The 19,100-nt window shown below is 45.2% G+C and overlaps 1 protein-coding gene across 1 annotated transcript in view; it reads right to left on the bottom strand.

Moving 5' to 3' along the window:
• Positions 1–1,545: 1,545 nt before the first annotated feature.
• Positions 1,546–19,100, bottom strand: part of LOC126330717 (agrin-like) — a 195,961-nt gene continuing 178,406 nt past the window's right edge. Inside the window, exons 19-22 of the mRNA XM_049996390.1 lie at positions 15,128–15,212; positions 9,060–9,246; positions 8,824–8,974; positions 1,546–2,645 (exon numbers count right to left, since the gene is read on the bottom strand). Of these exons, the coding sequence (XP_049852347.1) occupies positions 2,485–2,645; positions 8,824–8,974; positions 9,060–9,246; positions 15,128–15,212 (584 nt within the window). The 3' untranslated portion in view covers positions 1,546–2,484. The remainder of the gene's footprint in view (positions 2,646–8,823; positions 8,975–9,059; positions 9,247–15,127; positions 15,213–19,100) is intronic.

Raw genomic sequence — 19,100 nt, 5'->3', positions numbered from 1 at the left:
AAGAACTCAGCTGTGTGCAAACTATTGTTTTCCTGCAATATGGGGCAACACCTCGTGTCGCATTCCCAGTGAAAGACCTGCTTACTGCAACCTTCGCGAACGTGTTTTCTCCAGATGTTCCCCAGATGCATGGCATGCAAGTTCTCCTCGTGTGAATCCATTTGACTTTTGGTTCTGGGGATATCTAAAAAAACGCCTTTACCAGGGACACATTCTGTTTCCATCTAATCTGAAGGGTAATGTACAGGAACACGTCGCTCACACCTCACCGGAACTGCTGCGAGCAACTGCTGAGCACGTCGTTTTACGGTTACAGGGCTCCGTAGACTTTCAGGTGCTAATACTGAACAAATTGCGTAACTGGTAGTTAATAATAAAGTCAAGATTATGCCTTTCACATTTGTTTGACTTTTTCTGCCCACGTTCCGTTCCTAATCCATTAATTATGGAAACATATCTGTGAGTCTTTCTTGATTTCCCTGCGCCAGATTCGTGCGTGATGGCCAAAATTGGAACTATATTTTTCAGCGTAAATCGGTTCCGCATTAATGCACTAGTATATCTAGCAACTTTTGCTGTAATACGATAATTGCGGCCCTCACTGCACATCCGTAAGTAGCTGCAGTTTAATTATAAGCAACCAGTAGTGCACTTCGTGCCAATTTGACTTTTTTTGCATGTTATCTTCATGGTGCTGCAATTTTCAAGGCAAACAGTCTCCTTGGACACATGCTTTTGCGGTTGTGCCGAGTAGTCGTAAGAGAGAAGACGACTGGTACATTCATCATCCTTGCTTAATTTTCGTCTCAGAGCTGGAAATTTCTTGTACCACATCCAGATCTTCGACATTTTTGTTACGTTTAAACGTAAGCAAAATAAGGAAAATAATGGAGTTTACATTTTAATTTTCAACTACGGCTATGTCATTTGAAGAGGAAACCTAGCGTACTTCGCAACGTGTTGAGGGAGGAAACGAGCATGGCCTGTTTAAGCAGCTATCCCACTGTTCATCAGAGGCAGTAGCCTCGCAAAGACTAAACCACTGTGAACTATTAGCGATCAGAACACTGCGTCTTCAAGGTAGAAGTCGAGTCTGAATCACGAAAGCTATTCACTCGCTCCGTCGGAATTGGAAATGTGAATTATGTAGAGAAAATAAGATGTGTTGGAGAGATAAAAGTGAGAGGACTCGTCCATGGTATAGTTGAAGGAACGATTCAAGTTTTCGTTCTATATGACGTACTCAAACCAGTGAAAGACCAAAGTGAGATGATATTGGTGTGAATTTGAATACAGCATCTTCCTATTGCCAACGCAGGTATAACGATTTGCTCTATTCGATCAGATCGTGTACTACTGAATAAATCCTGTGAAAAGCCTCTCTCTTTACCTGTCGTTAGAATCATTCCTCCTGGTGAACTGCTTTTGCTGACTGCAGGAGAGCCTGCAAATGGGTTACTATTTTATGGTAACTGAAGATCGGTAGCTGGTAGGGTGTTAATTTCTGAGGGAGCAGTAAAATGTTGGATGCGTAATACGTTAATATAAGAACAGACAAACAAATTTTATTCATACTGTTATGTATGTACTAGGTCTTAAAATTTGAATAGAAGTCTTAAAAAAATGGAAGAGTGATTCAGTGGCAGTTTTTCTATCATTAGAAGCAATCCACAACCCACTGGTAGCTCACGTATTATTTGTACCTTATTGTCACTGATTTTAAAATTACATTATTAATTATTGCTATTTCTCGATATATAAAAATACTTTGTTTACACATGTCTCGAACTAAGATACATTTTGTACACATGAAACTAACAAAGTTACTAGTATGAGAGAAATACTTAAAAAAAAGTTCGGAGCACATATCTTAAAGCTTAGAAGTTCGTAGACACAACCAGGTACTCGTACTACTGTTCTAATCCAATTCAACAATGAGGCTGCTACAAATGCCCAACTACCGGACTTAACGGTAGTTGGGACGAGAACAGCAGTTTTTACTAGTTTTTTACCTTGTAAAAATTACGTAGCTGCCAGATCATGTCTTTAGTGTTCTAAGAACGCCTTCGGCCACAGTACTACTCCACATACACTATACGTCACACAATTTGACACAAAATTATACAGTCACTTTATATGGACTAGAATGTTATCACATTTCACATTACGATCTGCCACTCCTTACACTGACCGCCGCAACGTTAATGAACGTTAAGGAAACAGGAAACGAAGAAAAGAAACGTTGAAATAGAATAAATGTGTTGAGTATTTACGTAACAGTTATTTCACCTATATAAATAAAAGTCAGTAGTCTACTACAGGTGACAAGTTTCTCCTTGTTAAAGCATCCCTCTCATTCAAAAATCAGAACGTTAGTGCACCACATATAAAAACTGTAGGCACTGTTTAGAGTATTATTGAAAACCAACTGAATTCACAACACGCAGGAACTGTATAACAGATGTCCATTGGCACGATGGTCAATCACACTTCGTTTTCGTGGCAGTATTCAATGAAGTTTTTGTGTTCATCAACTCGCTCCAGGACGCTGAGTTGTTTTCTGGACACCAGAAGTTCCTTGATGCAGCCTTTGAAGCCGACGTAGTAGGACATTGGCAAACCAGGCGGCAAGGAGCGGGACCCTCCTGCAACCGAAAACGTGATTTCATACTTAGTGGCTCTGTCACAGCAGTTGGACATGTTCACTACAGCCTCTAAATAAAGACTGGGCATACATTCACTGCTGCACGAACCCAAAGAAAGTTATAAATTTTATGTTGCACTGCGTTGACAAGTTATTCCTTTGTTTTGAATCAGATAAATATATAGATAACTAATTATACTATTGTAACTAAGGTGTAGTACAGAATTACTGTAGGCGGAAACTGAAGAACCTTTGTCATTACTTGAAACTTCATTACAAGATGATATACTTATTACTATTATTTTTCGAATCAGAAGCATCGCATTCATGATAATACATATTTGCTAAAAAGTAATAAATGACCACAATTTCAAGCACTATTCAGTTTTAGCCCAGAAACGAGCGCCGTTCAATCCACTGGACTGCATTGATATAAATTCTTCCCAGGTACACATCGTAGGATATCGGGGACGGGAATACGTAGGCGTGACTACTTTTGTTGCACCAGTTCGTAAAGTCTTGGAACGCCAAGGCAATCCCAATTGTACAGAGTTGCGCTGCGCCAGCGAATCCCAACACGATGTCAGAAATTCTCATGTGGTGTGGTATAACTGTCTATATGTCCAGCCACGAGCTCTTTTACAGGTGGGATCCAACGGTCTGCCGTCTATTTTATCCACCTCTCCAGTCGAGATGTGGATATTATAATCTGTCCAGTAAGAAACAAACAGACATTGCTACTTGCGCCAATGGGTGGAATACTTTACTTATAATATTTGCGACACATTGCATCAATCATCAAAGTTGACTAGTGCAATCAAGTTGAGTAACTGACTGCTTACTTTAAGCATCCGTCTTCTGGCTACAAATCACACACAGTGAATAGCTATGTTGAATAAATTTTGAATAAATCAAGTGTGTACTTAAAGAACTGGGCGTCATTACAGGAGACAAATTTCTCCATTGTTTAGGTAGTGGAAATACACTCCTGGAAATTGAAATAAGAACACCGTGAATTCATTGTCCCAGGAAGGGGAAACTTTATTGACACATTCCTGGGGTCAGATACATCACATGATCACACTGACAGAACCACAGGCACATAGACACAGGCAACAGAGCATGCACAATGTCGGCACTAGTACAGTGTATATCCACCTTTCGCAGCAATGCAGGCTGCTATTCTCCCATGGAGACGATCGTAGAGATGCTGGATGTAGTCCTGTGGAACGGCTTGCCATGCCATTTCCACCTGGCGCCTCAGTTGGACCAGCGTTCGTGCTGGAAGTGCAGACCGCGTAAGACGACGCTTCATCCAGTCCCAAACATTCTCAATGGGGGACAGATCCGGAGATCTTGCTGGCCAGGGTAGTTGACTTACACCTTCTAGAGCACATTGGGTGGCACGGGATACATGCGGACGTGCATTGTCCTGTTGGAACAGCAAGTTCCCTTGCCGGTCTAGAAATGGTAGAACGATGGGTTCGATGACGGTTTGGATGTAGCGTGCACTATTCAGTGTCCCCTCGACGATCACCAGAGGTGTACGGCCAGTGTAGGAAATCGCTCCCCACACCATGATGCCGGGTGTTGGCCCTGTGTGCCTCGGTCGTATGCAGTTCTGATTGTGGCGCTCACCTGCACGGCGCCAAACACGCATACGACCATCATTGGCACCAAGGCAGAAGCGACTCTCATCGCTGAAGACGACACGTCTCCATTCGTCCCTCCATTCACGCCTGTCGCGACACCACTGGAGGCGGGCTGCACGATGTTGGGGCGTGAGCGGAAGACGGCCTAACGGTGTGCGGGACCGTAGCCCAGCTTCATGGAGACGGTTGCGAATGGTCCTCGCCGATACCCCAGGAGCAACAGTGTCCCTAATTTGCTGGGAAGTGGCGGTGCGGTCCCCTACGGCACTGCGTAGGATCCTACGGTCTTGGCGTGCATGCGTGCGTCGCTGCGGTCCGGTCCCAGGTCGACGGGTACGTGCACCTTCCGCCGACCACTGGCGACAACATCGATGTACTGTGGAGACCTCACGCCCCACGTGTTGAACAATTCGGCGGTACGTCCACCCGGCCTCCCGCATGCCCACTATACGCCCTCGCTCAAAGTCCGTCAACTGCACATACGGTTCACGTCCACGTTGTCGCGGCATGCTACCAGTGTTAAAGACTGCGATGGAGCTCCGTATGCCACGGCAAACTGGCTGACACTGATGGCGGCGGTGCACAAATGCTGCGCAGCTAGCGCCATTCGACGGCCAACACCGCGGTTCCTGGTGTGTCCGCTGTACCGTGCGTGTGATCATTGCTTGTACAGCCCTCTCGCAGTGTCCGGAGCAAGTATGGTGGGTCTGACACACCGGTGTCAATGTGTTCTTTTTTCCATTTCCAGGAGTGTAAATTCTTCCCAGGTACACATCGTAGGATATCGGGGACGGGAATACGTAGGCGTGACTACTTTTGTTGCACCAGTTTGTAAAGTCATGGAATGCCAAGGCAATCCCAACTGTACAGAGTTGCGCTGCGCCAGCGAATCCCAACACGATGTCAGAAATTCTCATGTGGTGTGGTATAACTGTCTATATGTCCAGCCATGACCTCTTTTACAGGTGGGATCCAACGGTCTGCCGTCTATTTTATCCACCTCTCCAGTCGAGATGTGGATATTATAATCTGTCCAGTAAGAAACAAACAGACATTGCTACTTGCGCCAATGGGTGGAATACTTTACTTATAATATTTGCGACACATTGCATCAATCATAAAAGTTGTCTAGTGCAAGCAAGTTGAGTAACTGACTGCTTACTTTAAGCATCCGTCTCCTGGCTACAAAACACATACAGTGAATAGCTATGTTGAATAAATTTTGAATAAATCAAATGTGTACTTAAAGAACTGGGCGTCATTACAGGAGAAAAATTTCTCCATTGTTTAGGTAGTGGAAATATAATACATTTTTTGATCGTCTTTAATGGTATGGTAACAAATTTGCATAAAAGGTTGTCGATCAATTTGCCGCGTCAAATTAGAATACATTCCCTAGCGTTCGACAACTGCCTTGCCCAGAGGACGGCATCTGATTGGATGAATTACGTCACAGAGATCGCGCTTGCAGAGGTGGCGCCCAGTACGTGCATAGATTACGTTGGCGCCCGTTGTCCACAGTCGCCTGCCACGCAACCACGTACACCAAACGGAAAACTGTGATAAGTCCTTCTCTGTGCTCTTTCTTCATCAAGGACATGCGTCCACGCATTGTAAGGCACACTGCCCAGTATCTCCGTTATTACCACACAGTCTAATCACCATGGATCACCAATCTGAATAGTTCGATGCCAGAGGCAGAATTCTTGTTTGTTCAAACATAGTCTTGTGTTTATTTCACAGTCTGCATTACTGAGTTTGATGTGGTGCTGATGCTCAACACAGAGATCGCCGGTAGTCCGTATAGACTGGTCCACGTAACCGCCATTACACTCATTCGAAATATTATAAATCCCTCTCGAGCCAGCACAGTTTCAAGAATTTCTTTAATTTTCCACCCACAGAGGAAGATTACTCACATTTTACTGCCTGATATAAGTGGTGGAGCTGCAAGCGACATTGGTCAGCAGACGCATGTGTAATCTGTACAAGCGCACCACCTCAGCATACATCATGTCCATGTCACATTTTTGCCGATCAGATGCCGTCCTCTGTCCATAAAAGCAAGAACTTAGACAGTTTGACGACAGTCAGACAGGCCGTGACGACGATGATGCAGGCAGGCAGTTGCCGAAAGTTTGAGATTTTAGCTACAGATATCACAAACATTCCGTCTTCTGCTTGTTTATTAGCCTTGCGTCTTGAGTTTGGGCAGGATGACTAGATTTATTTCACAAAGCCATCGCGGAATCGGAAGACCATTGCAATCGTGGTCATTAGACTGCGGCTTCTTCTCGTATATTAATACCCTTTCCTCCCGTGAAAGATGCCCTCTAATGGGACTCGTGATCCCTTTTCTGGCTGATTTCAGAATCCACTGTCCCACCGCGTTATATTGTGGCTTATGCTCCAATAGAAGGCCTTCAAGACTGAGCCCTGGAAAGCGTTGTTTGTACCTCGGCCTCCTGTGCTCCACGGACACACTACATGTGCCAATGAAACACAACGGCCACCTGCCACTAGTCTTCCGCCACAACCCAAATGTTCTTGTTCACTGAGGCTGCCGCTTGAAACGAAACTGCAGCGGCGATGACTACCTGTCGCCATCTAGCACCGACTCCTTCCAGTCCATCGCAGCCGCTGCCCGATAACTTTGAAGCTTCAGCCGCGTCGTATCCTGATGAGGAAACCATTCTGGAATCAAACTGAACTACTATAGGAATTTCCATACCGGGATTTTGAAAAAGAGGAGTATCGGAGCAGCTGCGTCACCACGGTATTTACAATTTCTTGTAAGACGAGCCCTCGCTCTCGTCAAGCTGCAGCGTCGGCTTTGAGATGCAGTCTCACCCTTCCACTGTCACTTCTGGAAATACTCTTAACGTCTATGAAAACTGCACCACCACGAAGGATGCATACGACTGGAATCAGCATATGCCTCAGATTACGTGCAATACCGCGAATCACAAATGATTAGGGTTACAGAAATGTAACGTGACCTCTGACTCAGATTATAGCACGTTACGTACCTCTATGGAGATGGTATCTGTTCCTTCGGACAAATACCATCTCCATATAGTTAAGGCTAACCAGCCATTGACCTTCTTCTTCTGTGCAGATGCACACGCATTGCCCGAACTCTTACGGGATTCGGTCAGATTGTCTGCCGCGAGTAATGAGTGTAGTGGGCCGGGGCACTACGAATGTAGTGTGTGGGCATTAAGTTAGGTATGTGGGTCTCTCGGGAAGCGTGCAAGGGATAAATCCCTGCAGCTGCACTATCCTCTGTGCCCTCGGTGGCTCGCATGGACAGAGCGTCTGCCATGTAAGCAACAGATCCTGGGTTCGAGTCCCGGTCGGGGCACGCATTTTCCACTGTCCCCGTTGATGTATATCAATGCCTGTCGACAGCTTCAGGTGTTCATTTAATTATCATTTCATTTAAGTACCTCTTATCGTAATGAATCTTCGGAATCTCTGAATGTCGTGACGTGGAATCAAAGAAGGTTTGTTTATGGTCCTGGACAGGAGCTTTCTATGTGGTTTAACCGAGAGAAGTGGTGAGACCCCGACTACAATTCGCGAGAGCAGTGATTCAAATCCCTGTGCAGCCATCCAGATTTAGGTTTTCCGTCATTTTGCTAGCTTGCTTGATGCAAATGTCTCGATAGTTCCTTTGGAAAGCACACGGCCAGTTTCTTTCCCCGCCGTTCCCTAACACGAAATGCGCTCCGGCAGTTGATGAGAAGTAAAATCCAAATTTTCCTTCCTTCCACGTGGTTTGTATACGAGTTGTAAATAATAACCGCCTTTTGTTGCTGTAGAGTATTTTATTTCTCCCACACGCGTTTCACTTTTACTTTAAGACGTCTTCAGTGGAATGGTTATTTGCCTTTTGATTAGTATTTGCGTTTTATCTCATCAGTTCACATGCTGGTGGCTGCGCTATAGCTTCACATACGATAAATGAGCACGTTTCCAAGTTACGAATTCGTTTCTTCAGAATTTTGTATTGTTTGTTTACAAACCAGATAGGGAGAGACAAAATGAACACATTTTTCGGTGAGATATCAACAACTAATGACAGGCAACTAATAGTGCTCCACAGCAATTATCGCGAACAATCTGAAAATTGGGAGAAAAAGATTTCGTAACATGAAAACGTGCTTATTTTTCTTAAGTGGAGATATAGTGCGACCTCCAGTATGTGACCTGATGAGAGGAAACACAAATACCACTCAAAAAGGCAAATAACTAATCCATTGAAGATGTCTTAAAGTAAAAGGCGAAACGGGTGTGTAAGAAGTAAATTACACTTCAGCACGTAAAGACAACTTTTATTTGCAAAACTAGTATTTCTGTGCTTGCTGCGGATGATGGCTCTCATCAGAACCTGTAGGTAAACTATGGGTATTTATATACGTAATTAAGTTTGTACGGAACCGTCAGAGCACTTTCCCTTTTTCCCCCTTACAGTGCGACGCTCCTGGTGACGGCGGTAACAGCGTCCCCGCAGCTGTGCCTTACCTAGGCAGAGCCAGCCGTCGGTGCGCAGCCTGGCTGCGGCGCCGCCGGCCGCCGCCCCTCGCCCCGGAGCCCCGGCGTCCACACGGAGCGCCGCTCTCCAGCGGTGCCGCAGCGCCACCACGCGGTGCCACGCGCCGTCGCTCACCCACACCTGCGCACACACGCTCTGCTAAGTCCTGCCGCCACGCTACACGCTGCACGCTACTCACAGCCCCACGCACTGCCTCGCAGCTTACCTGCGACCTGACGAGGAGCGGCTTGTGCCTCCGACCCAGGGCGAAGCTCATCTCCACTTGCCCGTTGACGACCGCCAGAGAGAAGTGGTTCGTAGCCGTTCTGCCTTTACTCAGCCACAGCAACAGTCCGTTTAACTCCATCGTCCTGAATACGATCTCGTACCGGTTCGCTTGCTCCGTCTTCTTCCTGAAATGGACAATTATTTGTTTCTCAAAAATGCACTAACCTGCTGAATACTGTCTAACATATGGAGCTGTCAATGTCTCCATGCAATACCACGGTTGCACCGATAAAAGTGGTAAATGGTTAGCTACCGCAGGTTTAAATCTGCCTGGACCCGACTGTATTTTAAATCACATAAATACAATGATGTAAAAAAAATAGCAACAAAGAAAATAATTAACACAGGTTAATAAAATTTCGGGATACATGTGATTAGGTAACATATTTAAGTCATTAACATTTCAAGATCACGCCATTCCAATTCTAAAAAACTTAACTCCTCCCGCACAGGCCATGAAGTCCCAAAGGTACCGAATGGCCGCCGTGTCATCCTCAGCCCACAGGCGTCACTGCATACGGACTTGGAGGGGCATGTGGTCAACAGACCGCTCTCCTAGTCGTAGGTCAGTTTCCGAGGCCGGAGCCGCTACTTCTCAATCAAGTAGCTCCTCAGTTTGCCTCACAAGGGCTGAGTCCCCCCGCTAGCCAACATCGCTCAGCAGATGGTCACCCGTCGAAGTGCTTGCCCAGCTCGACAGCGCTTAACGCCGTTGATCTGACGGGAAGCGGTGTTACCACTGCGGCAAGGCCGTTGGCCCAATTCTGAAATGATGGCGCGTTAATAACCGGTCTAACCGCCAGAATATTGGAGGCAAGTATGTAAACGTGCATGCATTGTGTAGTACAGGTCAATAAAGGGACGGTTGACGGTCTTTATCGAAGACACTGGATGTCACTTCACGTATGCCCACGATTGGAGACATATATAGTGATCGAGCAGACCAAGACAACATGTCGACACTCTGGAGAGCATGTTGAGTTACAACAGGCATGTGGACAAGCGTTATCCAGCTGGAAAACACCCCCTGCAATGCTGTTCGTGAACGGTAGCACTACAGGTCGAATCAACAGACTGACGTACAAATTAGTTGTCAGGGTGCGTGGAATAACCACGAGACTCCTCCTGCTGTCATACCAAATCGCATCTCAGACCAAAACAAGTGTAGGTCCACCGTTTCTAGCACGCAGGTACGTTGGTTGCAGGCCCTGTCAAATGGCTACCTTCTAACCAACACATGGCCATCACTGGCACCGAGTCAGAACCAGCTTGCATTATAAAACCCAACAGACCTCCAACCTGCCCTCCGATGAGCTCTTTCTTGATACCACTGAAGTCGTAAATGTAGATCGTTTAGAGTCAGTGGAATGCACGCTACAGGAAGTCTGCCTCGGAGCTGTCCTTAAAGAAGCCGATATGTAATAGTTGGTTGTGTCACCGAGATGCTACTTTCAGTAGAAATTGCTGCTCCAGGTGCAGTACGATGCGCCAGAGCCATACGCCGAACAAGATGGTCTTCCCTCTTGCTAGTGCCACGCGGCCGTTCGCTGCCCAGTCTTCTTGCCACCGTACATTCTCGTGACCACCGCTGCCTGCAATCATGTACAGGGGCTACATAACTGCCAAGACTTTCTGCGATACTTCAGAAGGAACACACAGCTTCACGTAGTCCTGTTACACGATCTCAGTGAGGTGTTAATAATGGGGTCTTTGTCGCCTTAAAGGCAGTATTGACAAACATCAGCTCACCACGCCCAGTCTCAAAGGTAACTAACGCTGACAGCCGTTACCGCCTGAATTTAAAACAAACATCAATTACATCCTCATTGTTATGCGAGTGGCGTGAGAAGACATCAACTTTCAGATGTACACTATACGATCATAAGTATCCGGACATCTGACTCAAAATAACTTAAAAGTACGTGGTAGCCCCCATCAGTAATACTGGAATTCGGTATGGTGTCGGTCCGCCCTTAGCCTTGATGACAGCTTCCACTCTCGCAGGCATACGTTCAATCAGGTGCTGAAAGGTTTCTTGAGGAATGGCAGCCCATTCTTCACGAAGCGCTGCACTGAGAAGAGATATAAATGTCGGTCGGTGACACCTGGCACGAAGTCAGCGTTCCAAAACATCCCAAAGGTCATCTATATGATTCAAGTCAGGACTCTGTGCAGGCCAGCCCATTACAGGGATGTTATTGTCGTGTAACCACTCCGCCATAGGCCGTGCATTATGAACAGATGATCGTTCGTGTTGAAAGATGCAATCGCCATCCCCGAATTGCTCTTCAACAGTGGGAAGCAAGAAGGTGCTTAAAACATCAATATAGTCAGGTCGTGATAGTGCCACGTAAAACAACAAGGGTGTAGGCCTCCTCCATGAAAAACACGACCACACAGTAACACCACCACCTCCGAATTTTACTGTTGTCACTACACGCGCTCACAGATGACGTTCGCCAGCCACTCGCCACATTGTGTACCATGATTCGTCACTCCACACAACGTTTTTTCACTGTTCAATCGTCCAATGTTTACACTCCATACATCAAGTGAGGCGTCGTTTGGTACTTATTGGCGTGACGTGTGGCTTATGTGCAGCCGCTCTACCCTGAAATCCAAGTTTTTTCACTTCCCGCCTATCTGTCGCATTACTTGCAGTGGATCCTGATGCAGTTTGAAATTCCTGTGTGATGGTCTGGATAGATGTGAACCTATTACACATTACCACCTTCTTCAACTGTCGGCGGTCTCTGTCAGTCAACAGACGAGATCGGGCAGTACGCTTTTGTGTTGTAGGTGTCCCTTCACGATTCCACTTCACTACCACAGCGCAAACAGAGGACCTGGGGAAACCTCGGGTACAGACGTATGACACAAGTGACACCCAATCACCTGACCATGTTCGAAGACCGTGAGTTCCGCGGAGCGCCCCATTCTGCTCTCTCACCATGTCTAATGATTGCTGAGGTTGCTGATAGAGAGCACCTGGCAGTTGGTGGCAGCACAATGTACGTAATATGAAAAACGTATGTTTTTGAGGGTGTCCGGATACGTTTGATAACACAGTGTATAAACACGCCTACTAACTTTCGTTCTGTCGAACAACTCCTTCCTGGCGTTGCGATTTTTTGTTCCGACGGTGTACGTTTTGGAAAAGGATTCTGCCTTGAGTAAACAATTTTCTTCTTTCAGTGCCCATATATGTTTCAGTGTAGTTTCACCAACTACATTGGGCTCCCTTTCTTTTCATGTCGAATGACAAGTAAAAAGTTACATGATGATAAATGTAATTTTGGAGACGTAACCACTAGATTCACATTCATGACATTTAACAAAATCTATACATTAATAGCACACATTGCTGTTCATGCATCAGTCTACAGTACAGCTTTATTAGCAAGATATTTATTAATAAGGAAACACGGGCCCAATAAATTCAGCTTTAACTTCAACACGAGTTCACTTTGATTCTTAAGACTTGGCAGCTTTTTTTCTTCATTTTAAAAGTAAAACCTTGCAGACAAACATATTTTTTTTCTATTTCTGAATAATCAAGTGTATCTCGGTCATCACTGTCGTGAATTTCATGGGACTGAAACACATCATAAAATATCTACAACCTTTACGCGAGACTGTCTGTCATAGTTTTCAATCTTCAGAAAATACAAAAAATTACGAAATGTGTTTCGAAAATTTGAAAAAATTTCTTCCAGTCGAAAGGTAATAATCGATTTTCTTTTATTTTTTCAGATGTGTCATCTGGGAGGGTGAGGGATATCCCACAGAACTATTTTAAAATCATAGGATCACGGTAACAGCTGTTGAAGATAACAACATAAATGTAGTGTAAGATTCTCTTATGTTATTGTTGTCGATGACAGATAATTTTTAGCCGCAATTGTGACATCTACATCTACATGACTACTCTGCAATTCACATTTAAGTGCTTGGCAGAGGGTTCATCGAACCACAATCATACTATCTCTCTACTATTCCACTCCCGAACAGCGAGCGGGAAAAACGAACACCTAAACCTTTCTGTTCGAGCTCTGATTTCTCTTATTTTATTTTGATGATCATTCCTACCTATGTAGGTTGGGCTCAACAAAATATTTTCGCTTTTTAGTAGTATTCATTTATGTAAACACGTATTCCACATTCCTGCGTTTTTAGACACTCTGACAGTAAATATCATTTCACTACTTTGCCGGACAATCAACTCATAGTGTTGTTAGAAAATAAACAAAAAAACACTGAAACTGAACATTTTCGTTCATTCGCGAAAAAATCTACGAAACTGAGTTCATTGCGCCATGTCATAGAATTCTGATTGACTAAATTTCACGTAAACAGCAGATGAACGAGCCTTCGTTGCATCGCATCAACGTTGAAAGTGGAACAAGAAAATACAAAACAAGGTGAGTGACTGCCAGGAAATTTTGATCAGAATTCTGGTCAGTCAGCAGTCGAGTATTGTCTTACAATGCATGCTGTCTGCATTGTTTTAAACACGTAGCCAAAAAACATAAGAAAATTATGTTGAAATTATATTGCGTTGTGTTACCTTTTCCACTCGTTCAACAGACTCTCAACATATGCACAAAGACACGCCAACTTTCGCAGTTCTCTAAGAGAAATTAACCATTATAGTGTGGGATTTACGTATACGCAGTGTCGCAATGAGCCTATTCACCGAACATTGTTCTAGGTCAGGGCTTCCCAACGTGTGGTCCGCGGACCCCTTAGGGGCCCCCCGGCTCTTTCTAGGGGTTCCGCGGCCACCTTCCAACAAATCACGTAAAACAATGAGTAAAATTATTGAATAAAGATGTGAAAATCATATTCATCACTTTCTTTTCGTGTGAAAAACGTGTAATTTTACTTCAGGTCGTATTCCCAAGCAGCCTTTGCGGTTCCTAAGTGAGAACGCATACACAGTTTAGTACCGGAGAATGCGGCTTCTCTGATCGACTGTTTCACAACAATACGGGGGTCGTTTGTGCGCCGTCTCACGGCGCTAGATGCGCTGAAACCTTCTACGCATGCGCAGAGCGAGCTTTGTCGACCAATCACAGCGCTCGCTGGCACGTATGCGGCCCCAGGCATCGTTAAACTAGCTTTGTCAGAGCATTACCTATCTCATAAGTCGATTTTTGACCAGTTTATTACTTCTAATATGGATCCGTGGCTGAAGTCGGGTGCGGTTTCTCCATCGCCTTCACAACAAGGGAAGTTTCCAGTTGAAATGAATGAGGAGGGAGGGCGACCAACGGAAAAACAATCACAAGAAGCTCCAAAGACTATTGATACTTCGGGGGCACTGGAAACATGGCACTTGCATTAAGAAGCTTTCAGTTCAGTTCCCATGGGTTTCGCTCTGAAATTTAAAGTTACTATGCTGTTGACTGACTAGGTTCAAATGGCTCTGAGCACTATGGGACTTAACATCTATGGTCATCAGTCCCCTAGAACTTAGAACTACTTAAACCTAACTAACCTAAGGACATCACACAACACCCAGCCATCACGAGGCAGAGAAAATCCCTGACCCCCGACTGACTAGGGGTCCGCCATGTATTTTCGACTGTAGAAGGGGTCCGCCAGCTGAAAAGTTTGGGAAGCGCTGTTCTAGAGGCTGCCCCACCTCCTGCCAATAACTTTTTCGCGGGTTTTTAAACTATGGTTGGAATAAGACCGACTAGAATCGATTTCTAATACGTTACAAAGATACGAGATGGGGGTTTCATTTGAAATTTTTTTGTGAATTCAGTGTCATATTGTACTACATAATATCGTCGAGTATGGCGTCACTAATTTTGTAATCTAGAATGAATGTAAGAAAATCAACTGATTTCCTTTATCGTAAATAAACTGTGAGGAGGGAGTGCGACTTCTGTACTAGGTATAGAAGAAAAACATTTGTTTTGAAAAAAAGAAACATATTACTAGTATTTTAGCTTTGTTTACCCTTCTTTAAAGACCACAGCCCTTGATAATACTTACCTTTTTATTACTTTATTTGGAAGGCGGAAAAATGAGGATCCCGTAAATTTTACTGGTCTCTCACTGATTGAGTCGTTACGATCACCTGGAAAACAAAACTGAAAGTTAAAACACTCACGCCAATGACAACTGAACTTGTTAGTTTATAACAATGGTAACTCTGGCATATGTTACCGTATAACCGAAACTTCAGTGGCACACAATTTCACTGACGATGCTCTTAAACGAAATTATTACAATAAATCAAAACCAATAGCAAGTTTCTTTACAATTCCCAAAAATCAACTAATTTAGAGGACCATTTAAAAATTACGTTTATTCAAGCTTTAATTCTAAACAGGAACACAATTTTTTTCGGTTTCGCGCATTGACTTTTACTGGCATTTAAATCTAAGGCAATTGATCAGTCTGCGAATAGTGAACACCACTGCTATGTATGTCCTTATATTCTGAGTATCGTATTTATGAGGTTAAGATGGAAAATGTGCTGGTAATTCGTCTAGAAGAATGTAGGTAACGGTTTAAACCCATGGTCGTCAGTGTGGCAGGCCAAGAAGCATTAATGACAGTTTAGTCATTGACGAAACTATTTATCCAAGACGGAAAAACTGATGATGTTCGCCTTTTGTGCCAAAAGAGAGTAAGACTTCTGTATCGTCGTAGGCGGTGAACTGTTTGTGTGTTACTATGGTGAAAGGCTATAGTGTCTGTGGACTGACAGTATCAGTTTGAATAACCGTGATGGTGTTCCACGCGCCACTGCCATCCGAAGTGGCAAATCACTACGGTGAGCTGATAAAGGCTAGCCATCGTTGCAAAAGTTCTGCGTTGAAATAAAGAAGTCGCTCAACCAGCACAACAGTTCTAGAAACGCTGCTCGAAATGTTCACTGAACAGAAAGATGATGTCCTTTTCCGTTGGTAACCACGGTTTATTAGCGGAAAAGAGGTGAATCTGGTCGCCAGTATAGAACTGGAGTGCTGCTGATTAGTGATGTGTAGCTTTCACCAACGAGTCGCGTTCCCTACGTCATCGGAGGAACAGGGGTGTGCTTCGATACCTGGTGGGAAACGTTGGAACAAAAGCTCGGCAACCCTTGCAACAAAAAACACAAAGTTTTTGAGGGTAGGGGACGTTTTTAGGAATTCTCTAGAATGATAAATTAATGTGGGACTTACTTTTTCTTCTCTTTCTTTTGTCTTTGTTCCGCATCGGCGCAAAGTTGGCATGGTTATTAACGGATTTGGCATGGTTAATTTAAGGGGTGGCCGGATGCGACCACCCCGTACCTTGTGAGATTGTGGTTTTACATCCTGGCCTGCTCAAGAAACTTTTAACTACATACTGTCATAGTATTGTTGGCCTATAATACAAATGCATTTCATTCCATGATTGTAGCTAATGACTATGTTTATCAATACGTATTTGACTCTTTTGAACTATCTGAAGGTGGATGTAGAAAGCGACCAGAACTAGCCCTCATGCTTTAATTGTATAATTAAAATTACGGTGTAGGCATTAAAAGCTTTTTTCTTTTACAATAAAAATTTTTTATTTAATAAGGCATGCAGTTGTCTTCGCAATGTTCGCTTGTACACTGGTTGGTTATGGGCACTTTCTTACAAAATAACTGCTTTCCACCTGTATGTCACATCTCTAAGACGAGCCATTTAACTGCGCTGACTGCTAACAGGCTACTGGCATATACCACACCAATTCACTGCCATGACTGACGTCAGTGGTGGACGGTTTCATGACCACGTGGTAGCAGTTCTACACCATATACAGCGCTCTTTTAAGGGTGTGACTAATATTGTGTCCGGTGAGTTCTGTAATGCTGCTATCTGAACCCAAAAAATACTACCATATTTCGGTTTATTTGAATACTGATTGAAACGTTGAGTACCAGCTGCCTCATTCTACATTCCTCAGTACCTTCAAAAATGTTCCCAAAAATTTTAGCATGCCAACGTATGCGATTTTTTTAAACATTCAGCTCATCTCAAACGCCCACAAGCTTCCCTAACTGTCTCCTACTTGCTCTGTCTGACAGCTACACTCTTGGAAATGGAAAAAAGAACACATTGACACCGGTGTGTCAGACCCACCATACTTGCTCCGGACACTGCGAGAGGGCTGTACAAGCAATGATCACACGCACGGCACAGCGGACACACCACGAACCGCGGTGTTGGCCGTCGAATGGCGCTAGCTGCGCAGCATTTGTGCACCGCCGCCGTCAGTGTCAGCCAGTTTGCCGTGGCATACGGAGCTCCATCGCAGTCTTTAACACTGGTAGCATGCCGCGACAGCGTGGACGTGAACCGTATGTGCAGTTGACGGACTTTGAGCGAGGGCGTATAGTGGGCATGCGGGAGGCCGGGTGGACGTACCGCCGAATTGCTCAACACCTGGGGCGTGAGGTCTCCACAGTACATCGATGTTGTCGCCAGTGGTCGGCGGAAGGTGCACGTGCCCGTCGACCTGGGACCGGACAGCAGCGACGCACGGATGCACGCCAAGACCGTAGGATCCTCCGCAGTGTCGTAGGGGACCGCACCTCCACTTCCCAGCAAATTAGGGACACTGTTGCTCCTGGGGTATCGGCGAGGAACATTCGCAACCGTCTCCATGAAGCTGGGCTACGGTCCCGCACACCGTTAGGCCGTCTTCCGCTCACGCCCCAACATCGTGCAGCCCGCCTCCAGTGGTGTCGCGACAGGCGTGAATGGAGGGACGAATGGAGACGTGTCGTCTTCAGCGATGAGAGTCGCTTCTGCCTTGGTGCCAATGATGGTCGTATGCGTGTTTGGCGCCGTGCAGGTGAGCGTCACAATCAGGACTGCATACGACCGAGGCACACAGGGCCAACACCCGACATCATAGTGTGGGGAGCGATCTCCTACACTGGCTGTACACCTCTGGTGATCGTCGAGGGGACACTGAATAGTGCACGGTACATCCAAACCGTCATCGAACCCATCGTTCTACCATTCCTAGACCGGCAAGGGAACTTGCTGTTCCAACAGGACAATGCACGTCCGCATGTTTCCCGTGCCACCCAACGTGCTCTAGAAGGTGTAAGTCAACTACCCTGGCCAGCAAGATCTCCGGATCTGTCCCCCATTGAGCATGTTTGGGACTGGATGAAGCGTCGTCTCACGCGGTCTGCACGTCCAGCACGAACGGTGGTCCAACTGAGGCGCCAGGTGGAAATGGCATGGCAAGCCGTTCCACAGGACTACATCCAGCATCTCTACGATCGTCTCCATGGGAGAATAGCAGCCTGCATGGCTGCGAAAGGTGGATATACACTGTACTAGTGCCGACATTGTGCATGCTCTGTTGCCTGTGTCTATGTGCCTGTGGTTCTGTCAGTGTGATCATGTGATGTATCTGACCCCAGGAATGTGTCAATAAAGTTTCCCCTTCCTGGGACAATGAATTCACGGTGTTCTTATTTCAATTTCCAGGAGTGTAGTATCTCATTCCTTCCTCCCTATTGATGCTGTCGCTTCTCACTCTCTCTATTTCTACCTTCCTCGTTCTCATTGTCATACACTGTGTCTCTCATCATCACTATCTCTCATCCCCTTCTGTTTATCCTCCACCGCCAGGCACTTTTCCTTCACTCTTTTCCAAGCACTGTTCTGCCACTGTTAACAATGTTCCAATCATTGTTCTGTCACTATCAACTATGTTCACCTGTTACTGTGTTTCTCTCTTTCTCTCATACTGCCACTGTCTTCATCGCTGTTTCTTTAACACAATACAACCACTGTCTACTACCTTCCAGTATGTATTACTCTGCCGTCTCTTTGCCAGTGCCATTGTCTTCTTCTCTCTCAAAATGAAAAGTGTGAATATGTCCACTTGCCAAAAGTTTTCGGAAAATTTTAAAGGTGGTGAGGAGGGTACAATGACGCAAGTGCTATCCCACTTTTCAATTTTTTAAATACACAGAAACTTGTAT

Source organism: Schistocerca gregaria, chromosome 2 (genome assembly GCF_023897955.1).
Source record: "Schistocerca gregaria isolate iqSchGreg1 chromosome 2, iqSchGreg1.2, whole genome shotgun sequence".
In the NCBI taxonomy this organism is placed as follows: domain Eukaryota; kingdom Metazoa; phylum Arthropoda; class Insecta; order Orthoptera; family Acrididae; genus Schistocerca; species Schistocerca gregaria.
The sequence above is the reverse complement of the archived record's forward strand: the minus strand, read 5'-3'. Positions and strand labels throughout refer to the sequence as shown.